A 16858-nucleotide genomic window follows, 5' to 3' on the forward strand; every position below is an offset into this window, starting at 1 on the left:
CCTCCCGGGTTCCAGCAATTCTCATGCCTCAGCCTCCTGAGTAGCTGAGATTATAGGCATGTGCCACCACGCCTGGCTAATTTTGTATTTTTAGTAGAGACGGGTTTCTCCATGTTGGTCAGGCTGGTCTCGAACTTCCGACCTCAGGTGATCCACCCAAAGTCCTGGGATTACAGGCATGAGCCACCATGCCTGGCCTCTTCTAGTGTTTTTGAACATGTATAATAAATTCTTGTTAACTGTAGTCACTCTACAGTGCTATAGGACACTCTACAGTGCTATAGGACACTAACTTAGTCCTCCTATCTAGCTACAAGTTTGTAACCATTCTCTTCTACCTGCCTTCCCCCACTACCCTTCCTAGCCTCTAATAACTATAATTCTATTCTCTACTTCCATGAGCTTAGTTATTTTTAGCTCCTGCAGATGGGTGAGATCATGTGGGGGTTTTTTTATCTCTCTGCCTGATTTATCTCACATAACATAATGCCTTCTAGGTTTATCCATATTTCTGCTAATGACAGGATTTCATTCTTTTTTATTGTTCAATAGTATTCTATTGTGTGTACATGCCACATTTTCTTTATTCATTCATCTGTTGGTGAACATTTAGGTTGATCCTATATCTTGGCTATTGTGAATAGTGCTGAAATAAACATGGGGCACAGCTACCCTTTGATATACTGATTTTCTTTCTTTTGGATAAATACCCAGTAGTGAGATTGATGAATCATGGTAGTTCTATTTTTAGTTTTTTCAGAAACCTCTATACTGTTTTCCACAATGGCTGTACTAATTTACATTCCCACCAACAGTGTAGAAGAGTTCCCTCTTCTCTGCATTTTCACCAGCACTTGTTATTATTTTGTCTTTTTGATAGTAGCCATTCTAACTGGGTGAGACGATATCTCATGGTGGTTTTCATTGGCATTTCCCTGATGATTAATGATGTTAAGCATTTTTTCATATACCTGTCAGCCATTTATATGTCTTTATATGTCTTCTTTTGAGAAATCTCTATTCAGACCCTTTACCTATTTTTTAACTGCATTTTTGTTTTTGTTGTTGAGTTGTTTGAGTTCTTTGTATATTCTGGATGTTAGTTCCTCGTTAGATGAGTAGTTTGCAGGTGTTCTCTCCCATTCTGCAGGTTGTCTCTTCACTCTGTTGATAGGTTTCCTTTGCTGTGTAGAATCTTTTTAGTTTCATGTTGTCCTATTTGTTTATTTTTGTTGTTGTCAGTGGTGACTTTTGTTGTCTTACCCATAAGATCTTTGCCTATACCAGTGTCCTGATGCATTTCCCCTCTGTTCTCTTCTAGTAGTTTTATAGTTTTGGTTTTTACATTTAAGTCTTTAATTCATCTTAAGTTGATTTTTTTATATGGTGAGAGATAGGAGTCTGTTTGTCTTCTTCTGCATATAAATATCCAGTTTTCTCAGCACCATTTATTGACAAGCATATCCTTTTCTCAATCTAACTGGAATTTTTAACCTGGATTCAACAATAGCTTTATGGAATCTGTGTGTTTGTTGTGTTATATGCAGTATTTTGATTATTTGTTCATTCACATGGGGGAGAGGGTCCATTGTTTCATTTACTTCTCAAAAGGTTCTATAATCCTTAAAGGGCCAAGAACCACTTATCTGCAAGATACAATTTAAACATCTTAGCATGACATTCAAAGTTCTCATTATCTGGCCTCAGCCCATTGCTTTGATTTTCTCTCCCATTACATTCTCTGCTGCTTCTATTTCTTTATCCTCTTTTCATGCTCCAGTAGTCAAAGTACTCTGTGTTCTCTAAAAGCACCTAATGATTTATAGTCTCTACGTCTTTGCTCTTGATGTTCTTTCTGCCCAACCCTTTTCTTTGGTTCTTATCCCACCGTTCCATTGGTTTGCTGAACACCTACTCATCTATTTAGACTTCACTGGTTTAATTCCTCAGTGGATGTCATGATTACTGTGCTACATCCCCTTGGCCTACCTGATTTCAGCATTGCTGGCAGCCCATGTTAAGCTAGCAGCTTGTATGAGTGCCTCTTCTTTGTAGCCTTTGTGCATTCTCCACAGTCACTGAAGGCAGACGTGTTACCCAGGCATATCTTTGTGGAGAAGTTAACCCTTCTTGGGGGAAACACTCAAACAATGAGAATGTGAGTGGGCCAATGCCCCAGCCTTCCCATTGCCTGTGGGCCAATGGTGAGCACATTCAACATGACTCTTCAGAGAGATCCCTGAGAGATTAGGCCGGGAGCTGTCCACATAGTTAATCTGCTCACTAAGCCCCCTTTTTTGGCTTGCTTTCTTTCCTGAATCACTTTCCTTCCTCTTTCACCCCTGCTTCCTAGATTTCTGCTCTCTGCATCCAAGTCTTTATCTCAAGCTCTGCTCTCATATGCATCTAGATCCAGACACCCTCTTGACTGTGTGCCTCTATTTTAGCTGTGAGATGCTGCTTTAGCGTATCTCGCCCTTTATTGATCTCATTTAATGATTTCTTTCTAGTAGACTATTACTTGTGGAGAGTAAAGAGCTTATCTTATTGTGATATGAGTGGGCACCATCCAACTGGCTGCCAGTATGGGTAGAACAAAGCAGGTGGAAGAAGATAGGTTTTGCTGAGTCCTCTTGCTCCCTTTCTCTTCCTGTGTCAGATGCTTGCTTCCTCTCCTCCTGCCCTTAGACATCAGAGTCTAGGTTCTTCAGCCTTGGATTCTGGGACTTACACCAGCAGCCTTCTGGGGGTCCTAGGGCCTTTGGCTTCAGACTGAGGGCTGCACTGTTGGCTTCTCTGGTTTTGAGGTTCTCAGACTTGGACTGAGTCATACTACTGTCCTGTCTCTCTCCCCAGCTTGGAGACAGCCTATCAGGAGACTTCTCCTTGTGATTATATCAGCCAATTCTCCTTCTTTTATATACCTATATATCCTGTTCGTTCTGTCCCACTGGAGAACCCTGTTTAATACACTTATTCATTATTGGTCCCTAAGCAGGTACATAGTGGACCCTCCACAATGTGTAAAAGGCACGGTGCCTGAGAGCTGTCTTCAGATATCGGAAGGGTTACTTTGTGTTTACATATGTCTGGGGAACAGAACCAAGACCAAAGAGTAGAGGTTACAGGAATACAGATTATAATTCAATACATTGTTTATCAGTGCACCTATGGGAGGTGATATTTGATAGTAACAGTAACAGTGGCTCGTTATGGCATGATGACCCACTCAGGGAAGATACATGCCCACTCTTTTGCTGAGAAGTCCTATTATAGAAAATTTTACAGAACAGGGACCACAAGCACATACCTGCAAGGACCAGCCTGGCATATAAACTAGTGAGGCAGGCTAAGGGTCACATAGTTGGGAATGGTGAGAACTGTGTGGAATAAAGTGTGTGTACCCTGTCTCAAAGGGGTAGGTACTCCTCAGCTCCAGTCAACAGTTGCTAGGCAGTAATGCAGATCCAGCACTATCAGACCTTCCGGTTTTCCAAACTAAGTAGAATCCAGATTCTTAGGTAAATCTTCCAGCATAAAGACATTTGAATCAAGAAGGCATCACCGTGGCTGGCTGTGGCGCATGGGTTGTTAGTTTGTAATCTTTGTATAGTGGATATAGCCGAGGATGTTAAAGCCTCAGATATGAGGATGGCTTTCTAGAGAGCCAGATTCTGGTCAGCTTGCTCTCTTCAGGCCCATGAACACACTCTGCCTGTTCCCACCTTGGGCCTTTGGCCATTTTCTCTTCACAGCAGGGACACTGTGTGGCTCAACCCCTCTCCTGTGACATCTCCCACTGCTGGTCCTTCCCCAGCAAGCCCTGTCTTCTTAGCGCACCTTCAGCATTTCCAGCACTCAGATGTCTGCTGCAATTGCTCACTGTCTAGTGGCGTCATGGTTTGTCTTATCTGAATAAGTAAGTTACAAGTTCCCTTAATGCAGAGGTTCTACTTCCTGTGGCTTTCCCGTCATTTGGAGCATGGTATTGGGTGCATAGCAGGTGCTCAGTAAGAACTGTTGGTTCACTGTTGCTAGATAACTGACATACTCAGTGCTTATGGCATCACTCTTAGCAGAAGACGACGTAATAAAGAAGAGGCCACCAGCTCTTGCATGGAGAACTTAAAATTAAATCAGTGAAGCTCTTTCAGATGACTCAGTGCTTTTGGCATTGCTCTTAGCAGACGATGAGGTAATAAAGAAGAGGCCACTAGCTCTTGCATGCAGAGGTTAAATTTAAATCAGTGGGACTCTTTCAGAGATGAAATAGACATGTCCTCTATCTACTGTTGACCTGCTGTCCTCAGAGCTTAAAATGGTGCTCAGTGTGCCTCACCTGTCAAAGGCTTTCCCTCATCATTTCCCACCAGAGATCCAACAAAATAACCAATTATGTGTGCCCTTATTTAGATTTCTTGATTAGAGATGGGTTCTGATCATAAACTATGTAACCATCTTTTAAAGGAAAACGTTAATAGGCAACTCTTTGTTACAAAGATTGCCTAAAAGAAAAAAAACTTAATTTTAACTGTTGATGATTATTTATTTTTGTATTCTTTCTCTTTTATTTGAAACACATTTTGTTTTAGAAATCTCTTTTTCTCTCATATCTATAAAGCAAAATACAACATAAACAATTCTCAGTCATCTGTGATAATGAGTATTAGGGTATACTTTGGACACTGAAGTTTACTAATTGTTTCCAAACTTTATTTTAGCAAACTTTCCCCACTTTGTGGTGAGGATGCTAGTGAGTATAAATTGTCAAAATAGTATGTCTCCTTTATATTCTGTATTGTACTTGTTTCACTACTGTTTATTTAGCCTAGTTTCAGTGCAGTTTTGTTACAAGGAGAAGGATCGGAATCATTCATTCAATAAACATTTATTGAACCCCTACTAAGTGCCAGATCCTATTTTAGCTGCTAGAGATAGTTGTGAAGAAATTAGACATTGGTGGGAGACAACCACAAACCAATGAACAAATGAACACACAGGAAAATACTGGATGGAGATAGGTGTTGGGAGCATAAAACAGAATGGAGAAAATATGTCTGGTGGGGGCTACTCCAGATTGGAGTTGAGTCTCTTGAAAGCTGTGACATCTGAGTCTTGAACCACAAGAAGGAACCAGCCATGTGAAGATCATGGGGAAGAGCATTTCAGGACAACAAAACAGCTACTGCCACAGACCTATCGCAGGAGCCACGTGGTATGCTGGAAGCACAGCTAGGAGGCCAGTCAGAAGGAATTTAGCCAATAGAATTTATTATACAAGTCAAAATTACTAGCAACAAAATGAAATATGTATTTTGTAGTTTAAGTATATATGGCCATGAACATTTAGATTTCAGAATTTGTGCCGTGATTTCATGACTAAATTCAGTGATTATGTAAGATTCACATTGGAGAAAATCAGTGTTCTGAAGACTATGCAGTGCATCCCGCTTTGTAGCTTTGGATTTCTCATGACTAGGATAGGCCATTAATAATATTGGAGGAAAGTATCATCTAGTGTTATATTCTTAAATTGAATTTGCCTTGAAAGTAATCATGCATACAATGAACATAGTAAGAAACAGCTTCCTTCATCCTTTAATGTAATAATTGCTCCCAATGATTACAAGAGCTTATAGACAGCTGGAACATCCGGCTATCATGTTAGCTGGACAAGGAAGAAAGCTGTTATGGATAAAGCTTCAGATTTTCTTGCATTTTTTTGATATCTGTATAACAGAGACCTGATGAGTTGCCAATACGTAACAAGCCAGAACCCTGAATCCAGAGAGCATTTGTGACATTCAGCCAACACAGAACTGCTTTCCCACCCAAAGGGTGGTCTCCAAATCTGTTGTAGCTTTTGGCAGGATTTTTATTTCACAATTGAAAACAGATGCCCTTTCTGCCCTTTCCCTTGTTGTCTGAGTTACTACCATTCAGGAGATTGCAAGCCATGGCAATCTCTCATGCACCTTCAGAATGCCCAGCAAGAGTCCTCGTTAGACACTGGTATTCAGAAGTCCTACTGTGAAACACTTCCTCTGCAAGAAGTGAACAGATTCAGGAAGGTGCCAGGATTGTGAAGTTCCGGTAGTCTGGTGGGTGTCTTGTGAATGTTTTTTGTCAAAATCAAAGCACCAGTCCTGGGTTTAATAGAAAACATCTCTCTGGATAGTTTCTATTTTTAAAATATTTAATCCTAAAAGAAAATATTTAATCCTAAAGAAGTATGTAATCCTAAAGGAAAACCAAAGTGTACTCTCCCTAATGGAATGTATTGAGTTTCATTATAGGATATGGCCCTAAAATATGCTTGGATAGGATATTGCAAATCCAGAGTATCAAAAATCACTAAACTACTAAATTCTTGATAGACTAAAACAGACTTATTAGACATAACAACTGAATATAATGTGTGGAATTTGTTTGGATCTTGGTGTAAACCAATTGAAATTTGAACTGGTGGACAATTGGGAAAATTTAAATATGGACTCAATATGAGGCAATATTAAGGAACCACTGGTAATTTTGTTAGGTGTGATAATGATATAGTGGTTATCTAAGAAAATAACAGTTATAAAGACAGTGCTGTGGAGGGGAAAAAATGAAACCTGAAACTTTAATAAGATTTATTGGTTCATTAGTAGAAATGTAAAAGTACTTCCGTAAAAGTAATCATAGTTTAGGGGAGAGGAACCTAGAGGCAGACCCAGGAGGAGAGAGTCATGGAGAAAAGGAGATTTTGAAGGATGTTCAGTGTCCTTCAGTGAAGGGACAGTGCCAGCTCTAAATGGCTCTGCAAGGGAAGAGCCAGGGGATAAATCCTCCTCACTCTTTTCCCTCCCATCTGTTGCTGATCTTTTCCTGCTCTCAAATCTAGATGGCAGGGGACTCACTGGTGTAGTCTATACAGGTCAGCCTTTGGGGCTGATAGTAGGGTGGAAAAGGGCAGAGAGTAGAACTGGGGATGTAAACAAAAGCTACTAGTAACAGCATCTTTATAAAGTATAACAATATGGGCGGAATGTTGAAGGACAGATACTCTTGGAAGAAGCCCTTCATAGAATTATAAAATGTTAGGGCTGGAAGGATCCTGAGAAGTGACTCTCAACCTCATTTTAGAGGTGAGGAAATAGAGTATTATAAAGGTAGCAATTTGTATATAGCTAGTTGTCACAGAGCTGTTAAGAAATTACAGACTTTTTGATGTGAACAGACACTTCTCAAAAGAAGACATTTAGGTGGCCAACAAACATGTGAAAAAAAGCTCATCATCACTGGTCATTAGAGAAATGCAAATCAAAACCACAATGAGATGCCATCTGACACCAGTTAGAAAGGCAATTATTAAAAAGTCAGGAAGCAACAGATGCTGGAGAGGATGTGGAGAAATAGGAACATTTTTACACTGTTGTTGGGAGTGTAAATTAGTTCAACCATTGTGGAAGACAGTGTGGCAGTTCCTCAAGGATCTTGAACTAGAAATACCATTTCACCCAGCAATCTCATTACTGGGTATATACCCAAAGGACTATACATCATTCTATTATAAAGACACATGCACATGTATGTTTATTGTGGCAGTATTCACAATAGCAAAGACTTGGAACCAATCCAAATGTCCATCAATGATAAATTGGATAAAGAAAATGTGGCACATATACACCATGGAATACTATGCAGCCATAAAAAAGGATGAGTTCATGTCCTTTACAGGGACGTGGATGAAGCTGGAAACTATCATTCTCAGCAAACTAACACAGGAACAGAAAACCAAACACCGCATGTTCTCACTCATAAGTAGGAGCTGAACAATGGACACATGGACACAGGGAGGGGAACATCACACACTGGGGCCTGTCGGTGGTTGGGAGGTACGGGAGGGATAGCATTAGGAGAAATACCTAATAGAGATGACGAGTTGATGGGTGCAGCAAACCATCATGGCATGTGTTTATCTACAGTAAAATTAAAAATTAAGTAGTAATTAAAAATTAAAAATTAAATTAAGTAAAATTAAAAAAATAAATAAATTATAAACTTTTTGATTTTCAGCCCTGTCTCTTTCCCCTAGGCCTGGGAATTTTCATAAATATTCCAAAATTTTCCCAGACCCACCACACCAGCTAAGCCACTGTTCAATATGGGTGAAAATGGTAAGGAAGTCTAAGTTGTTATTCACAGGAATGTGTAAGCATTATAGACATAGCCATTGCAGTAGGCCATATTTCTGTAGCTGAAATTACAGATTCATTGTGGGTAATCTGGAAAATACATATATGTGTCAAAAGGAAAATAAAAGCACCCATAATGGACCACAGAGATAACTACTATTAACATTTTGGTGCTTTCCTATCAGTTTTTAAAATTAAAATGTACATAAATATATGTATGTGTGTATGGAAAATTAGTATCAGTTGTACATATAGTTTTGCAGGTTGTTTTTTCACTTAATAATGAATAATTTCCTATATATCAAATTGCTTTAGAATCTGAGTTTTGATAGCAGTAATATCTCAAAAATGAATATAGCATAATTTTTTAAAGTCCTCTGTTATTAGATACTTGAGTTGTTTCTTACTTTCTTCTATGATAAATAATGCTGCAGTGTATATATATATATATACACACAAACACACACATATATAGGTACATATATAAATATTATATATCCCATATAAATAATTGTGTTTATCTGGGACATATATTATTTTTATTAAAAAATTGCCACTGTTAAGAATTTCCAGGGGTCCTTTCTATTGGGGCAGAGTGGAAAGAACATGGCTGTAGGGTCAGACATCCCTGATCTATTTGGCTTCCACCACGTTCTGGATGTGTGACCTTAAGCATGTCACTTCACTCCATTGAGCCTCCTACTTTCTGTTAACAGGGATCATACTGTACATCCCTCAGTGCTGTGATGAGAACTATACGAGGTAGTACTTTTTTTTCGAGATGGAGTCTTGCTCTGTCACCCAGGTTGGAATGCAATGGCGTGATCTCGGCTTACTGCAACCTCTGCCTCCCAGGTTCAAGCAATTCTCCTGCCTCAGCCTCCCAAATAGCTGGGATTACAGGCACCCACCACCATGCCCAGGTAATTTTTGTATTTTTAGTAGAGACGGGTTTTCACCGTGTTGGTCAGGCTGGTCTTGAACTCCTGACCGCAGGTGATCCACCCGCCTCGGCCTCCCAAAGTGCTGGGTTTACAGATGTGAGCTACCACACCCGGCCTACACAAAGTAGTACTTTCAAAGTGTCTGGTGTGTAGGGTGTACTCAATACATGTTACGTCTCTCTTCATTTGGGATGGATTAGATTGCACATAAGTGTATGCACATGTGTGTTGAGTGAAGTGAAGGAAATATCGTTACAAAATTTTATTCAGTATCAAGAAAAAAGTAAAACTGACTTGCAAATAGACACATTTCAATGGAAAGAATCCTTTCAGTGAAAGAGAGACCTATTACAGTTTAAGATATTGATAATGAAAACAGAAATGAAAGTCTTCAAAAGTGTATTTTTCTTTATACTGGGTTGTCCAGTAACTATTCCCAACCTCCCTCCCATCCCCTTCCTTCGTCAGTGCTTATCTTCAAACTCTATCAGCGGGCAAAGCATGTGTACAGCGAGGCTGCGCGAGTGCTCCAGTTTAAGAAGATATGTGAAGAAGCACCTGAAAACATGGTCCAGCTGCTGGGAGAGTTGATGAACCAGAGCCACATGAGCTGCCGGGACATGTATGAGTGCAGCTGCCCTGAGCTGGACCAGCTGGTGGACATCTGTCGGTGAGGCAGCCTGGTGGGGGCCAGGGGATGCCATCAAATAATATTGTTTAAATAAATGGAAAAAGATGCAACATTTCGTAATCTATGGGAATGAAGATTGTTCCCCACTTCCTATATGAGGGGTCTCCGATGATATAGAGCTAAACTTGTTCCCTTCTAAATACCTGTAGGATGAAAGATTTGATACCTGGCTCCATGATTTTATGGGGCTCTAGGTTTGGAGTCAGTTTGGAGTCAGCTCTTTACATCATGGGAAAGACCTTTCCATCTTTGGATGATTAGGCCTTTCAGGATGGTAACTTTGCTCAGAGCTGGGCCCTGTTAACTTTCTCATGATATGTTTTATTATACTGCTGCTCTGCCAGAAACTCCTGTCCAGTGTCCTAGTTAAGTTTAGTAGTTCTACTCAGAAGAAGGGAGAAAACTGACAGAGGATCTCAAACTTGATAGGAGTGTGTGGGGAGATTGCTGAAGGAATCACCCAGAAAGCCAGCATTTCCTGCTTTCCAGGTTAAGTTTAGGCATTTTGAGGAAATAAGGGCTGAAGAAAGCCTAGGTGATACATGGTTAATTGAGGCAGAAATGTAAGGAGGACAACTCTTTCACAAACCTAAACACAGCTTCCCTAAAATTGTGAAAGAATGGAGATAATAGAGTTAGTTGTCTTACCCAGGAAGGAGCTCAGTGACCCGGGGAGAACTGAAACTGGGAGAGCTCTCAAACGCTAGATGTTACTTCACTGTGAGAACACAATGCCACACTACAATTAGTAACAGAAATGTAATTAACCACTTGGCACTTGTGGCTTGCCTCAGTCATTGCCACACTCCCCGCCTGAGAAGTTTAAACCAAGTAACTCCAGTGATCACAAATGGCCTGGGTAACCCAACTTGTCAAAAGACTTGAACACAGCATTGATGAAGATCGCTCTGCTGACATGTTTGCTCACTGATTGCCAAAAGCCTTCCCCAGCTTGTTTCATTTTAAGTACCCTTTTCTGAAAATATCAAGGGCCTACTATATGGAAGGGACAAATATTGTTCAGTTCTGGAAATAAGAGGAAGTGGAATTATTTGTGCACAGATCAGGAAGAAATGTCTTTGCCTGGAAGGAAGTGGGATGGTTTGAATCCCACCTGAAAAACTGCAGAAGGGCATTTGCCAGCTTCCTGGAATTCTCAAATGAACTTTCTCTTCCTAGAATGGTCAACCTGTACTTGTTCTCATGGAGCTTACCTTCTCGTAGTGAAAGAGAGAAATGACCATTAAAAATAATTTGAATGGTAGTGATAAGTGCTATGGAAAAAAGTGAGAAGGAGTAGAGACTACAGGGTTAGGTGGGTACTCTTTCTATGGAGTGGTTGAAGAAGGTCACTCTGAGGAAGAGATATTTGAGCAGAGACCTGAAGGAGGTGAATAAATGAGAACAGCAAGTGCACAGGCCCTGAGGTGGATACTTGGCTGTCAGGTGTGAGGCTGAGCAAGCTCAGCATGGCAGAGGGCCAGGAAGGAAGGAGAGGTAGTAGATGAAGTAAGGGAGGAAGTGGGCAGCCATACCACATAGGCTGTGTAGGTCATTGGAAGGCTTCTGGCTTTGAGAAGAGAAAAGGGGCAATGGAAATGCTAGGCAATTCTATGCCAAATATGCTTGGAAGGAAGACTTTTTTGCTGTGTGGGTAGAAGAGAGAAATCAAGACGACTGGTGGGTTTTTGCCCTGAGAAACTTTCCTTGTGCCTCTAAAAGCCACATTTTTGAAAAGCACTCTTCACCATTGTGGGTTAGAGTTATCTTAGAGTACTATCAAATATTAGATCAGGAAGGGGTCTTAGAGATCCAAGAAGGCACTAAGAGATTAAATAATTTGAGTAAGTTTCACATAATGAGTTCACTGGAAAACTTGGCTCCCAATCCAGTGATTTTCCCACACCTGCCTCTCCCCTTGGGTTATACTGAGATGTGATTACACTCAAATGTCAGTCATATATATGTGTGTGTATGTGTGTGTTTGTAACCTATTTTTATCTCCTAGCTTTGAAGCTTTATGATGGAGGCCTTTGTTGTCATAGTCTCCAGCCTTTGAACATTAAGCAAAGTCATGTTGAGCAGGAACGTAATGTGTAGAGTAGGATAAAAAGTGGGCTGGAAGTTAGGAAGGTTGGATTCTGGCTCTCTTTTCATTCTGCGCTCTGTGAGTTGGAACTGTTGCTTCACTTTGTGATCTTCATTGGCTTTTTCTGTTCTAGCAGTCTCTAGATCTATACATTTAAAAAATGTGGCTCTAGTGGAAAAGTTTGTGGCTATGTCTTATAGGGGTTTGGAAGAGTACCTCTTATTTATCTTTTCATTTTATTTGTTTTTGGAAAATCCTTTCTTAATGGCAGATAAAGTGTTTCATTTTCATTTGCTGTATTAATTTTCTGAGAAAAATTCAGCTCTGTGAAAAACTTAGGAGCTCCATCACTTTTTCATGATTGTTTTGTTTGGACAATTGCTAAGTATGAAAGTTATTTTCTACTTATTCCATAACTATAAAGGGTTCAACTTTTCCATATTGAAAGATTATCTTCTGGCTTATTGAAGATATTGGCCAGAATAGTTGTCTGGTCCTTAAAGCTTCTTAGACAATTAATTTTTTCTTTTCTGTCACTGTGACCAGCAGATAATATTCTTCAAATGTTTCAGTTGGTTGCAATTTACTGAAAGGTCCTAAGTGGCAGAGCAACCTCAGAGGAGGATAGCCCCAGGGGAGTTAAGCTGATGCAGACATTGATGCCATTCCCTCCTTCAGTCAATACATATTTTCACATGGGTATCTGCGTACCATGTGAAATTGCAGTCTACTGTCCACTTTCAAAAGCTGTGACTTTCTCTTGTGAAGATGTCTGAGAAGCAATGAGGGAAGAAGGAGGGGTTCAGAAGAATGCAGAAATTAGTAGGAGTAAGATAAAGGATGGATAAAGGATGGTTAAAAAGGATGGGGAAGACAGATGGTGGAAGAGTAGCAGGTAGTAACATGGGGAAAGGTTCAAATAAATGAACAGTGGAGCTACTCATAAGCCCTAGTTCTTTCTGAAACCGTGTGACTGTCTCACTGGGTCAGGCAGAAAACGTGTTGGACATACTGGAAAAGGTCCTGACAAGGCCTGGTGTGAGCCACTGGTGCCACAGACACAACCTCTGGCAAAGTACTGCTTTATTTAAAAACCACCACCACCCCCACAATTCCCTGCCACCATTAAAAATGTTAACATCAGTAGGCAAGGCATGACTAAGACTGGGCAGCCTGAGCAGGTTGCTTGTCTTCCCCAAATGAGGGAAGAGTAGGGAAGCTGAAATGGGTTCAAGGAGGAGCACTGCCAAATATAATCTTTACATCACCCTCCCTGGTTCATTTATGGCACTTCAAAATTCCTTTAGTGTTTCCGAAGGGTTTCTTGGAAACTATTTGTATGAAAAGACAACTAATTGAATGAGTAGATTAAGGACTTGAATACCTAGAATACCTAAGGTGCTATACACAAGCAGAAAATCTTAGAGTGATCTGAACTAGACTGAATTAAAAAGGCATCTCCTAGTTAGCATATAGGACAATGTATAGAACAACTTTGTGACTCAAGTGGGGAGAAGGGGGCTTGGGAAAGAGCACCATTGCTAGCTCTCTTTTTTGGTTGAACCTTTTCCTGCTCTTCAAGAGAAAATCAGTTTAGAATGTAAATAAAGGAGCAGGGAGGAGGAAAGAAACTATACTTAAAGAGTGGGGCTTTTTTTTTTTTAATTAAATTAATGTTAGAACTTAAATTATATGAAACGAAGTATAATAATGAAGGAAAAAGATAATGTTTGCTGAATTATAAAATATCTTTTGTAACCAAACAAAATGTTAACAGAAAGAAATGACTAAATTTTAAGTAGAATTTACTGGAGAACACAAAACAGTTTTGAAACCAAGTCAGTTATATGTGAGACAGCTCATTCACTATTGGTTCCCTAGTTTTACTTAAGACAAAATAGTTAATGCCTTTTATTTTCATTTTGACACTTGTTGAAATTAGAGAGGATTAATTGCTGCATTATTGCCCAAGCTATTAAGGGAGATGAATGACAAATTTTAGTGGATTAACTATGATTACAAAAGTTAATTTACTTTGTCTTCCTCAGAAGTCTTTCTGCAATGGATTCCATGGTAAGGGTGCTCAGCCTCTCGCACCCTTTCTTTGACAAGGTCATAGTGGGGAAGAATGAAGTGCAAATCCATTGTTACATGCTCTTTCTCCATGACCTTAAGTGCTAATCTGCATACCCTCTCAAAAAAAAAAAAAAAAAAAAAGAGGGAACCAGCCATTTCAGCTCCCCTTAGGGCTTTACTTCTCTTCGGGCCTCTTTGACTTATGAATATATATGCCATTTGCAGGACCCAAATCCACTGCTCTTCAATGGCCTTTAAGTGGCTTACATTTCTAAAGTAGACTTGCGGGCATATTTTCTTATCCTTTCTCATTTGAACACTGAAGGCTGTGGTTTCTTGACTCTAAAGCAATTTGAAGGTACAGTGTCTAACCTGGCTATAGAAATCATAGAAACTGCTAGAAGGTCCCTTACCTGTGATTCTTGCCATTTCCAGAGAGCAGAAGCTAGAAGTCTTCCCAAGTAAAAAATACACTGCTGACTGCTTATATTACATATAATTTTTAAAAATATTTTAAGGGAAATATTGTAGTCCAGCAGCCATTTATTAGAACCTATGAAATTCCTAGAATTGTGCTGGGCTAGGTTCAGAGAGATAGATGTGACCTGTTCCTAAATTCAAGATTTCCTGAAATAATTTATTTCATATCCATTTGTATAATATATATTTACTTATTTAGAAAGAAATGACACAGAATTTAAATACAAGGCATAATTTCTTACCTTCCATCTTTCTCAAGTGTGTAGTGCAGTTGGGTCTCTCTGGATCTCCTCCCCACCCTCTCCATTGCTTTGTATCTTGCAACTTCGCGCTTTATGGTCGAATTAGTTCACTTAAAAGTAGGAAATTTGACTTTGGCTATATTGGGTGCCTGGACAGTTAATTCTGTGAATACACAAGGATCAAAGAGAACATTCCTCATCATCTCCATCCCTCATCTGCCCTAGCCTTTGCCATCATGCTTTATAAAGCAGAGGCTGCCTTTGTTGCTTTAACAAACCCTTCCACATTATTCCCAATCCAGTCATCACAGTTATCAAAGTGGGATCTGAGGGATTTTAGGGTTTTGGGTTCTATAATTCTTGTATTGCCTCTCTGATGTGCAATAGCTTGGAAGATAAATCTTTAATGTTTTCTTGTTCTTCCAGAAAAAGGCACAAACATGAAAAGTTCACTAAACACCCTTGGTTCACTTACTTTTCTTTCTTTATTTAAAGTGTATAGTGGTCTCCTAACTTTTGGTCTTCTCAGAATTTCTATGGCATATGCCAAAGGGCCTATTAAGTACTAGCAGGGAACACTGCAGACAGACCTTTCTGCCTTTGTAAGTGTATGTAGCTTGGCAGGCTGCTGACCAGCTGCTGGGGCAGCCCTGACTTGTGATCAGATGTGCCACTGACTCGAGGGCAGAAGGCTATTTATAATAGCACTTACCATTCTTGATTTGGGAAATTTGAGCCCTGGTGATTTCAAACCATGTGATGGATGCAGTTCAGTCCATTTTCATCTGTAGCAGGCAGGGTGGTGACGGAGCAGCTCTGGAGACTCAGTATTGAATATCTTGACCTACAAAGACTTCCAGCTTCTGCTCCCTGGAAACTGGTAAAAGTCTCAGGAAAATAGACCTCGGGCCCAATTCCTGTAGGTTTTACAGCCAGATTAAAAACAATACTCTCAGTTTGCTTTAGGTTCAATTTTGAAAAACCACAGCTTTCAAAAACTGTTCAAATGAGAAAGTATAATAAAATATGCCTTTTAGAAGTTGGACTGAGGACCCTTAAAGACTTGATAACTTGAATGCAGCAAAATGGCATATTTTGGAACTTAGAAAATCAAATAAGAAGGTAGACTATGTCATGGCTGGCTTTAATGCCCATATTTTAGCGTCTTCCAGAGACACTTGAGTGACACCTTAGTTTTCCACAGTAAGAGTTTGATGTGACTGCATATGGCAACCATTTTTTTTAAATCCAACAAACTGCAAACAGGCTCTTTGCCAACCTAGGAATTTAGAATAATCCAAGGATCCCAAGGTCAGAGAAATTTTTTAGCCTGGATGATGGGATTTCAGGCTTAGTTCAGCTACTGGGCCATAAGCTGAATGTTTAAGGGATAGGAGAAGATCAGTGATGTTCATTTGTTTGTAAGCATTTTTTTCTTTCTTAAATACCTATTTTCATTTGAAAAGCATATTTTAATATATATAATAAAGCAGGTGATAAAAAGAAATCAACTGAGAAGAATCATTGATGGGAAAATCAATTACTGACATGCAGTAATTCTGATGTTCTAGGGTAGAGGTAGTATTCTATTGATATGTCCAGGAAGTAAAGTATCTCATTTAGATTGAAAAAAAGAGACAAAATTGTACTAAATTAATCATAGAGCCTTTAATCCACTAATAATTTGGAGTGGATTTTATTAAGAAGAATTAATTATAAGTACATGTTAACTTTCTTGTCAGGATAAATTGCATCTTTTAAAGCTAAGTGATCTGTGTACATTGTGATAGGGTCTTTCACTTTGGTTAAAATCTTAGGTTTGAAACTGTGCCTGGTTTACAGTAACTAAAATTAACTCTTACTGTGTGGTCCTTTATATAGTTGTTGCCATCCCAATCAGATGCATCTCATCTGATGTCAAATTCTGAGTCCAGTAATCAGACCAGCTCCAGAAGGCACAGGGAAGGTGGTGTGGAACTCTAGGGACTGCCATCCTCTTTGTGGAAAGGTTTGCTTAATTTTCCATTAGAGAGTCAACCAATCACCCACCCAACCTGGAGTTTAATAACAAGCTTTTTGTTGATAAGTTTATTCAGTGAACTAGGCTATCTGTTCTAGGGGACTGATTCTTCTTTGTGAAATAGCCCGGACTTAAGAAT

At 39.6% G+C, this 16858-nt stretch overlaps 1 protein-coding gene across 4 annotated transcripts in view; it reads left to right on the forward strand.

Annotated features, from left to right (window-relative positions):
• The window catches only part of GALK2 (galactokinase 2), a 218289-nt gene that overhangs the window by 159091 nt on the left and 42340 nt on the right, over nt 1–16858 (forward strand). For all 4 annotated transcript variants that reach the window (XM_011967310.1, XM_011967308.1, XM_011967309.1 and 1 more), the window contains exon 9: nt 9590–9791. In XM_011967310.1, coding sequence (XP_011822700.1) covers nt 9590–9791 — 202 coding nt within the window. The remainder of the gene's footprint in view (nt 1–9589; nt 9792–16858) is intronic.

This window comes from Mandrillus leucophaeus, unplaced genomic scaffold (genome assembly GCF_000951045.1).
Source record: "Mandrillus leucophaeus isolate KB7577 unplaced genomic scaffold, Mleu.le_1.0 Scaffold798, whole genome shotgun sequence".
Taxonomy (NCBI): domain Eukaryota; kingdom Metazoa; phylum Chordata; class Mammalia; order Primates; family Cercopithecidae; genus Mandrillus; species Mandrillus leucophaeus.